We start from the raw sequence: 10,931 nt of genomic DNA on the forward strand, positions 1-10,931 counted from the left end.
TTCAAATCCATTACATCATTAGTTTGTGGAGTGAATGTGCCAGTTCTCTACTGTCAGGGCTTGGGAAGTCTATTCCTCCCCTTGTGACAGCAAGAGGTAGAGATAACAAGGTAGAGTCTGTGATAAAATCTTAATTGGCTAATTACTTTATGGACCCAATTAGCCCCAGTTTATTGCGGTCCGGCACACTTCTTAGCCAAGCTGCGCAGACCTTCTTCTCTCCGGTTTCGCCTTGCAGAGTAAAAACACAGCGGAACAAAAACCGTTGCTGCTTGCTTAGATCCAAATACACCAAGCTCTGTGAGTCCAAATTAACAGTTCTTTATTGCAGCAAAATATTTACAGCTCAGCATTTCTCCGATTCTCCTGGACTGCTAGCATTCATGGCGTCCGTCTCTTTCAGAGACAAAGAGAGAACAACAGAAAGTAAAAACTCCTCCCTCCTTCCAAACGTCAGAATGGGAGGCACTACTCAGAACAACTTAACCCTGTAAGTTCTGAATCCCAACACGCCCTCTCACCGAGCATTCTGACAAGACCTGTGGATGTACCTTTGCAGACCTCTGTGAGATCAATCCCTTCCCTAATGCCTTGCGCCCTCTCCTGGCGTTCCTGTCAGGCATCTGTGGAACATCCTCACAACTCTCAGATTCGCACTGTGCGAAACTTACCCACGCACCTGTGGCCTGATACCTCTCAGGTGGAATACCCTTCGTTGTGCGACTGGACCGCCTGGGCACAAACTCAGGCACTTCCTCTGACTCACCGTGGTCAGCAGGTGTGTCCTCTGCATCCCGGGATTCCCCCTCTGACTTAACGCGTCTTCGAACCCTTTGCATTACCCTCACAGGAGAACTAGGCTCACTCTTGGGCTCTCTTTTTACAACTTGTGGAGATGCCCCATCCTGCTCCTGACTTTGGTCAGTGAGCTGATCGTCATCAGCAGACTCAGCCCCTGGCTCTCCTTCCTCCTCATCAGAACCTTCCTGCTCTGAATCAGAAAGACATTCTGAAAGAATATCACGCCTGGCAGGAGCCTTTGACTTTTCATCCTGCTTATAGAACTCAGCGTGTTTACTGATCAGCAGCTTACTCTGATCACCTGACGGGTATGCAAACCTCCATGCACGAGCCGTTGGCTCATACCCACAGAAGATCATTTTCTGGAACTTGGGTTCACCTGGCCCTCGCAAAGCTTCAGGCACCGGCACCGAGGCCGTTGACCCAAACGCACGGAGGAAGTGAACCTGAGGTTTCCTCCCGTGAAGCATGAAAAACGGGGTGTCTCCTACCACTGAATTGTAGGACCGATTCCAGGTGAAGCTCACATATTTAATTGACTCCATCCAAAACCTTGAAGATAACCCAGAATCTGACAGCATCACCTGTGCAGCTTTAACCAGAGCCTCACTTCTTAGCTCTGCCACCCCCCTCTGTTGAGGAGAAGTAACTGTGTGACTTATCCCTTTCGTGTGAAAGAACTTCTGCAAAGCAGACCCAGTAAACTGTGTACCTCTGTCACTAGCAACTGCCTGCACTTTCGTGGAGAACCTTAGTTCCACCTCCTCAATCCAACGTCTAATCAGCTGTGCTGCATCTTCCTTGGATTTGAGACCATGTGTCCAGGTGTTCTGCGAAAAATCATCCTGCAGCGTCAGCAGAAACCTGGCCCCTCCCAGACTTGGTTCCTTCATGGGACCCAACAGATCTATGTGCACAAGGTCAAAAGGTTTTGTGGTTACCCTCTCCACCTTTGGGTAACTGCACCCTTTTACCTTCGCCTGTCTGCAAGCCTGACAATCTAGGACTCTTGCACATTCCTCAATTCTACAGCCTTTGCTAACCTCAGGTAGCACCTGTAGTTCTTCAACAGAAGAATGAGCTGTCTTCTTATGCCACGCACAAGCACATGAAACATGAGTGGGAACTATAGCACGCAGGGCTTGTGCTTTCTCAACCTTCCCCTCACCCTCCAGAGACGTTTTAAGAATGAAGAGATCATTCTGCCCCTTTGCAACTCTGACCAGTTGCTTCCCTCCTTTGGAGATTGTACAAAAATCATGTTCAAAGCAAACCTTAAACCCCTTTTTCAACAAATAAGGCACAGATAAAATACAGTGTTGCAGTCCCGGCACAATGCAAACTTCCATCTGCTCCTGCAAAACAGGAAAAAAGGCATTTGCAACGTTAGTCACATTTTTCTTTTCCCCATTTGCAAACTGAACAGTTTTCCCAGCCGGAATTGCCGTGCAATTCCACATCTCGACTGCAGGGGTCTCTGGAATCAGGTTGCAGTTAGCTCCTGAGTCGATTACAAAGCGTAAGTCAGTGTCTCTCTCAGAGCTGTTCTCAAACAACGCCATAGCAACAAACGTCTCGCTGCCCCCTCTCTTTGGGCTTCTGCAGCTGTTCTCTCTGGTTGTCTCGGCAACCAACTCCCCCTTGCTTGGGACCTTGGCAGCTTCCGTAGAAGTAGCCTCCTCCGTTGCCTTGGAGACCGGACTGGCCTCTGCGTTCCCACGTAACTCTTTAGGCCTTATCTTCACTTTGTCCAGGTGGCCGACCTTGAAGCGTCTAGCTCTCCGCAGCTTTCCAGACTTTGGCTGACGACGAACACCAGTGGAAAAATACTGCCCAGGGCTCCTTTCAGCTGGCCTGGCCCCCCTTCTTCTGGAAGAGCACTCTGTGCCAGCCCTGCCCTCACTGAAACTGCGTTTCACTTCAGCTCTCACAGTGGAAAACTTTTGAAACTTGCCTTTGGAATTCTCAGCCCCCCCGACTTGCACCTCAGGGACTGGGGCTACAGCCATTTCTAGGCTCTTCATGACTTCTCCAGGGCCCTGGCCTCCTGCTGAAGTTTCACACAAACTTCTCAGCACCTCCCAGGCAGCCCTTGCTGACTTTACGCCTTCCAAACTAGGCAAGAGCGATGCGTGTACGCATGCTTTTAGCATAGCAAGCTCTCTTTGCATTCTCTGCTGGCTATCTTCAGGCAACGCAGCCTCAAAGCCTGCAAAGCCCTTCAGGACCTGGATTTAGGGGTAATGGCTCTTTCTGGCTTACATCCCAAAGCCCAGTAACCAGAAACCAATCCCTTACTCTTCTGGACCAGGTTGCCCAACTTCTTAAAGTGAGCTTTTCAAGCGGAACGTCCTCAAGGACCTGGCTGTCTGCCATTCTCTCCTCTTTCCCGGGGCCCCAGCTGCTACTCACGTATCACCAGTCAGCTCTCCGGCACCCGATTTTTCAGCTGCTCTCAGCTCTCAGCTCTCAGCATCTCTTGCCTCTTAGCAGCAGGCAAAACACAGAACGCAGACCTCCGCTTCGGTAGCGTCTTCCCAGCTGTTCAAGCTGACTTCAAAGCCCACCGGCAGACTTTCAGCAACAGTTTTATAAGCGGTAATTAGGTCCTCCATAACCTGTGATAAAATCTTAATTGGCTAATTACTTTATGGCCCCAATTAGCCCCAGTTTATTGCGGTCCGGCACGCTTCTTAGCCAAGCTGCGCAGACCTTCTTCTCTCCGGTTTCGCCTTGCAGAGTAAAAACACAGCGGAACAAAAACCGTTGCTGCTTGCTTAGATCCAAATACACCAAGCTCTGTGAGTCCAAATTAACAGTTCTTTATTGCAGCAAAATATTTACAGCTCAGCATTTCTCTGATTCTCCTGGACTGCTAGCATTCATGGCGTCCGTCTCTTTCAGAGACAAAGAGAGAACAACAGAAAGTAAAAACTCCTCCCTCCTTCCAAACGTCAGAATGGGAGGCACTACTCAGAACAACTTAACCCTGTAAGTTCTGAATCCCAACAGAGTCTACTAATCCAGAATGCGGCAGCTAGACTGGTGATTGGGAGTGGCCACCAAGACCATATAACACCGGTCCTGAAAGACCTACATTGAATTGTGCTCAGAAACGTACTGGGAGCCAATGTAGGTCTTGCAGGACCAGTGTTATATGTTGGTGTTGACCTTTAAAGCCCTAAACGGCCTTAGCCCAGTATACCTGAAGGAGCGTCTCCACCCCCATTGTTCTGTCCGGACACTGAGGTCCAGCGCCGATGGCCTTTTGGCAGTTCCCTCACTGTGAGAAGCAAAGCTCCACAGAACCAGGCAGAGGGCCTTCTTGGTAGTGCCACCTGCCCTGTAGAATGCCCTCCCATCAGATGTCAAAGAGATAAACAACTACCTGACATTTAGAAGACATCTGAAGGCAGCCCTGTTTAGGGACGTTTTTAATGTGTGACCTTTTAATGTATTTTTAATCTTTGTTGGAAGCCACCCAGAGTAGCTGGGGAAACCCAGCCAGATGGGTAGGGTACAAATAAATTATTATTATTATTATTATTATTATTATTATTATTATTATTTCATTCATAATAGCGAGAGACAAAAGAGTGCAGCAAACCCTAACGATGGCATTGCTCCAACTCATCCCTTCCTCCCTCCTTCCTAGCAACAGCATTTCCCTTTACGGTGGCCTATCCTAAAACTTCCCAACTCATCATTCTCATCATCCTCATCCTCATCCTCACTTTTAATTTGTTATAAAGAATGTACACCTTATAACAATCTAATGCAATACAAAAAAGTGATAATAAAACATAGCTTTAAAATTAGCAATCTACATCAAATAAAGTAACATTCAACAATAATTAGAATAGTATAATATCAGCATATAAAAATTAAACAGAAACCCACTCTTAACAATTACAATAAACAATTTCAAAACTGCAATTAATAAAACAACGGCAAGCCATAAAATAATACAATACAAATTGAGAAACAGAGACTGGAGGGTGAGGCAAGGCAGGTGAAAGAAGGCCTTGCCTGGTGGAGTCTCTCCCCTCTTCTGTTCGTCTATCTCTGAGCTGTGACCTTCCTCAAACCCCTGCTGTAAATCAAGACTGCATTCCTCTTCTCCTGCAGCATCAGGAGAATGGGTGTGTGTGATCTCCACCATTCCTCCTCCATTTTGTCCTCTGGAGTCCAATCCCTGACATCTACGGAATAATGTAACTGACCGTGTGTTTTAAATGAGTCTTATGTTATTTATGAACCTCATTTTTTGTATTTGCTTTAATCATTGATGCAATCCCTGGATTCGGTTGGAGAAAAGGTGATTCATAAATGCAATATATAATGTAACAGTAATAATATACCACCACCTCCCCCTTTTCAATACCTCTCATTATAGTTTGTCAACATGAGATATCATTATAGATTTACAAAAATAGACCAGAGGCAATTAATATTTCATTCAGCAGAGCTTTATGGCTACTGAAGGCAAATGAGCATAATGGTCACAAATCCAATACATTGGTAATATGGGTTACATACGCTTCAGGTTACATACGCTTCAGGTTACAGACTCCGCTAACCCAGAAATTGTATGTTGGGTTAAGAACTTTGCTTCAGGATGAGAACAGAAATTGTGTGGTGGTGGCAGCGGGAGGCCCCATTAGCTAAAGTGGTATCTCAGGTTAAGAACAGTTTCAGGTTCAGAATGGACCTCCAGATCGAATTAAGTTCTTAACCAGAGGTACCACTGTATTTTGAAAACAAATGAAATCCCCACTCACTAGTTGGCTGTGGGTGATCCTGAGGGAAACAGATTGATGTTATGGGAACTGGTGGTGATGAAGCCTGATGACATAAATTGCCATGATGCTACCATCTAGGACTAGGTGAATCCCAGAACCATTGGTGAAATACCCAAGACAAAGGGAGGGTTATTGTTATGCTCACAGCATGCATTCTGGAGTGACTTTGGATTAGAGATTATTTTACTGTAACAGGAGAATATTTTTGTCTTCTATGATTTCAGGTTAAAGAGATACACAGGTTGCTCATATGTCGCAGTCAAAAAGAGTACAATCTGTGTACCTGCATACCCAAATAGTTGAGTTATATGCTCATATAGCTATTCACATATAATGTTCAATGAGTGTACAGTGTGTACATGTGTACACAACAGCAGAATTGTACAGATCAACAAGTGTATACTCTTTCACATAGAAACTTGTACGTCTACCTCTGTTCAGTGTAACATGTGAACAAGCCTAAGTTGAGAAAGGATTGGAGTTCTTTTCTCACCTAGGCATTGACTTTATGTTTAAGAGTGGTGACTATCTTGAAATGTAGAGAAAGAAGACTAAGGAAATACTGAAAAGGACTGCGGCATAAAATAAAGAGAGCTTCAATTTCTGCAGGCTATAGAACATCTGACATTACATCAAGCAGAAAGGTAAGATTTCGTGATGGGATGAGTTTGACATAGTTAAGCATTATGAGACATAATCTAGCACCAAGACCAGCCCTGCTATCAGGTGGTGTGGACAGTCATCTCAAGCAGCTGCTTGAGGGTGTCATGAAAAGACAGCAAACGGTGCGTTGTTTAATTTGTCACTTTTACTGCCAGACAAAAGGAGAGGTCCTTGAGGGATTTCCAGGTGCCAAAATAATTTGACTGGTCCTGGGTATTATAGGGTGCCATTTGCTGTTTATTCCAAATGTCTTTGGCCAGTCCTGCTAGTTTTATCCAGTTTTGCATGCTCTTCTCTCCTTTGCCACTGTGAGGAGAAGTTTTGATTAACCGCAGTTTGCTGTGCCATCAAAACCTGAGCAAACTGTAATTACTCTTATCTATCAATAGAAACAAGCCAATGACAAACCACAGCTGATGCAGATTTAATAAATAATAATTTATTAATTAAATTTAAATAACAACAAAAGCATCAATTAATAACCAACTAGGTTTTTCCTAACTATCATTAACCACAGTTAATGAGTTTGGATGGCACAGGAATGTAAGGCACACTAAACATTGGTTACTCTAAATCAGAACCTGAAAGAACCTGAAGCATCTTATCTTCTCCTTATGCCTATACCAGAGGAGAGAAAGGGAAGATGTGTGTACATTCTTGAAACACCATACCACAATTTGGTGTTGTCTCTGAAAACTGTTAATATCTAGAACTATTGAGCTTCAGAACCTAGGAAACGCCATTCTGCTGAGACAGACTATCATCGTTTCTTGCCTAGTACTGTCTATGATGAAGACTAGCGTCAGCTCCCCAGAGTCTTAGGCCAGTATTGATTTCCCCCATCTCTGTTTCCTGAGATTATTTCTGCAGGTGAAGATTTCAGGGTCTGAACCAAGGGATATATTCTGTTTCTGAGTGAATATTAATTCACCTTCCATCTTTAAGAAAGAGATGGAACCAAAATGGACACATTCCAAATTCAAATTGTTTTGCAAATTCTGGATCTGAGAATACTTGTTTGAGAATTGCCTCCCAGACTAAATTTCAACATTGCTTGTAAGATTGGTGTGCCAAGCCAATTTGTACCACAAGCCAGTGTCATTTTTGTTTCTTAGGATCATACAGAGCTGTTATATTCTGTGTCAGACCTGGGTGGCTCTCCGGGGTTTTAGGCAGGAGGTCTCTCCCAGACCTACCCAGAGATACCTGGGATTGAAAATGAGACCTGTTTTATGTAATTCCTGGAGAATAGCTGGAGTGAGTAAACAGAGATGATACAGTGGTACCTCGGGTTACATACGCTTCAGGTTACATACGCTTCAGGTTACAGACTCTGCTAACCCAGAAATAGTACCTTGGGTTAAGAACTTTGCTTCAGGATGAGAACAGAAATCGTGCTCCAGCGCTGCGGCGGCAGCAGGAGGCTCCATTAGCTAAAGTGGTGCTTCAGGTTAAGAACAGTTTCAGGTTAAGAACGAACCTCCGGAACAAATTAAGTACTTAACCCAAGGTACCACTGTATTAAGTTTCAGAGACAACTTCTGCTTTTAGTTGTAGCCAAGGTCTTCTGAAATCTGAGTTACAAAAAAATTAACTTGTGTTTTGGCTACTGTACAAAGCTATAATACAAAAACCTGCTAGTGAAAAATGAAATCCTTACAAAAAAAAAAAAGCAAAACAACCTACTCTTACAGCTCAAACAACTTTATTTGGCAATCAGTACTATGATCTATTTGGCAATCAGTACTATGAATGCAGGTGGCGCTGTGGGGGATGCGGGTGGCGCTGTGGTCTAAACCACAGAGCCTAGGGCTTGCCAATCAGGAGGTAAGCAGTTCGAATCCTTGCAATGAGGGGTGAGCTCCCGTTGCTCGGTCCCTGCTCCTGCCAACCTAGCAGTTTGAAAGCATAGAAATCATAGAAATCATAGAATCATAGAGTTGGAAGAGACCACAAGGGCCATCGAGTCCAACCCCCTGCCAAGCAGGAAACACCATCAGAGCACTCCTGACATATGGTTGTCAAGCCTCTGCTTAAAGACCTCCAAAGAAGGAGACTCCACCACACTCCTTGGCAGCAAATTCCACTGTCAAACAGCTCTTACTGTCAGGAAGTTCTTCCTAATGTTTAGGTGGAATCTTCTTTCTTGTAGCTTGGAACCATTGCTCCGTGTCCACTTCTCTGGAGCAGCAGAAAACAACCTTTCTCCTTCCTCTATGTGACATCCTTTTATATATTTGAACATGGCTATCATATCACCCCTTAACCTTCTCTTCTCCAGGCTAAACATGCCCAGCTCCCTTAGCCGTTCCTCATAAGGCATCGTTTCCAGGCCTTTGACCATTTTGGTTGCCCTCCTCTGGACACGTTCCAGTTTGTCAGTGTCCTTCTTGAACTGTGGTGCCCAGAACTGGACACAGTACTCCAGGTGAGGTCTGACCAGAGCAGAATACAGTGGCACTATTACTTCCCTTGATCTAGATGCTATACTCCTATTGATGCAGCCCAGAATTGCATTGGCTTTTTTAGCTGCCGTGTCACACTGTTGGCTCATGTCAAGTTTGTGGTCAACCAAGACTCCTAGATCCTTTTCACATGTACTGCTCTCAAGCCAGGTGTCACCCATCTTGTATTTGTGCCTCTCATTTTTTTTGCTCAAGTGCAAAGTGCAAGTCAAAGTGCAAGTAGATAAATAGAAACTGCTCTGGTGGGAAGGTAAACAGCATTTCCATGTGCTGCTCTGGTTCACCAGAAGTGGCTTAGTCATGCTGGCCACATGACCTGGAAGCTGTATGCCGGCTCCCTCGGCCAGCAAAGTGAGATGAGCGGTGTACCCCCAGAGTCGTCCGCGACTGGACCTAATGGTCAGAGGTCCCTTTACCTTTACCTTTACTATGATTTTCAGCAAAATTAATCTCTGAGCATAGCAGTCCAACTAAAAACTTGAACACCTAGTTTGAAATTCATATAACTAATGGTCTAGATGTTTGATATTCCATGTGAAAATTGAGGGTACGGTTTGGAATCTGCCACCCACCCGCAATATTAATTTTATCTGTACTTTCATTTTATCTCCTAGAAGTAACCTAAGTGGTTACAAGTAATTTTATCCAGAATTGAGCAGTTGATGTGGCATGCCAACCCCTTCTCTCCCTTGTTTGGATTTTGCAGTCTAATAATTAACAACGCTAAGGTGAACATTAAGTTACATGGAGTGTGAAAACCAAACGGGACAGTACCATTTCATCATTGTCGGGTTTCCTTATCCCCGTGAACTACGAGTCCCATTGTTCCTCTTCTTCTTGCTCATCTACCTGCTCACCTTCATAGGAAACCTCATGATCCTCTTGGCAGTGGCATTTGAGCCCCGGCTGCACAAACCCATGTATTGGTTCCTTTGCCACTTGTCCTTCTTGGATATGACTGTCTCCTCAGTGGTGGTACCCAAGGTGGTCGCTGGGTTTCTTGAAGGTGGTGGGGTCATCTCCTTTGGTGGTTGTGTGACTCAACTCTTCTTCTTCCACTTCCTGGGCTGCACTGAATGTTTCCTCTATACTGTCATGGCCTATGACCGCTTCCTGGCCATCTGCAAGCCGCTCCGTTATGGCACTATTATGAACCATAAAGCTTGCCTCTGCCTCTCCTTTGGGACCTGGTTTGGGGGCTCCTTGCACTCTATGATACAGACCACTCTCACCTTCCACTTGCCCTATGGCCACGGGGACCAAGTGGGCTATATCTTCTGTGACATCCCAGCTGTGCTTAAGCTGGCCTGTGCTGACACGGCACTCAACGAGATGGTGACCTTTATAGACATTGGCTTCTTGGCCATGACCTGCTTCTTCCTCATCCTCACATCCTACGTGTACATCATCTCTGCAATCCTGAGGATCCGTAGTGCTGAGGGACGCCGCCGAGCATTCTCCACTTGCGCTGCTCACATCACAGTTGTCATAACTTACTATGTTCCCCTAGTGTTCATCTATCTGAGACCAGGGTCTGAAGACCCACTGGACGGAGTGGTGGCTGTGTTCTACACCACTGTAACCCCACTCCTGAATCCCGTCATTTATACATTGAGGAACAAGGAGATGAAGTGTGCATTAAGAAAGCTGTGGAGCAGGAAGATGTCCTCACCAATTGAATGATTACCTGGGCAGCTAATAGGATTTCACTGGCCATTAGCTGTGTTCACTCAGACAATATGGGGAATGCTATCTTATACTATGTTGGTGCATAATAGAAATGTGTTCATTTTCCAATGGTGTCTGTGGTGAACAAGAATCTTGGGTGATCTAAAGAATGTTTCTAGCTAATCAGTTTTCTTAAAGGTGGGCATACGGCAAAGGGAATGTGGGATGAATCAACTTCCCCATACATATGGGGCTGGGGTTTGTTGTGGGGGTGCTGTTGGTTTTTCTGTATCTTTATTCTAGATCTTGTTGTGATTTATATGGAAATTGTTCTATTTGGCTGGGTATTTTTTAAATGTTTATGACTACTTTGTTATGTTGTAGCTATGTGTTTTTTTTTAAAAAATGTAAGTTGCCTTGAGCAATGTTTTAACTGTGCAAAGGGGGCATGCATGTAAAGTCATGTATGTATATATGTAATTTTGTTTGTATGCCACCTTTCCATAGTTGAAACCATGCTCAAGGTAGCTTA

General features: G+C 44.9%; 1 protein-coding gene across 1 annotated transcript; it reads left to right on the top strand.

Annotated features, from left to right (window-relative positions):
* Nucleotides 1-9,475: 9,475 nt before the first annotated feature.
* On the top strand, nucleotides 9,476-10,414 carry LOC307201655 (olfactory receptor 10G6-like; the record flags this gene model as incomplete). Its single annotated transcript, XM_079950951.1, has 1 exon — nucleotides 9,476-10,414. The coding sequence occupies one exon, from the start codon at nucleotides 9,476-9,478 to the stop codon at nucleotides 10,412-10,414; it is 939 nt and encodes a 312-aa protein (XP_079807077.1).
* Nucleotides 10,415-10,931: the final 517 nt, after the last annotated feature.

Source organism: Podarcis cretensis, assembly GCF_951804945.1.
Source record: "Podarcis cretensis genome assembly, chromosome: 13".
Taxonomy (NCBI): Eukaryota; Metazoa; Chordata; class Lepidosauria; order Squamata; family Lacertidae; genus Podarcis; species Podarcis cretensis.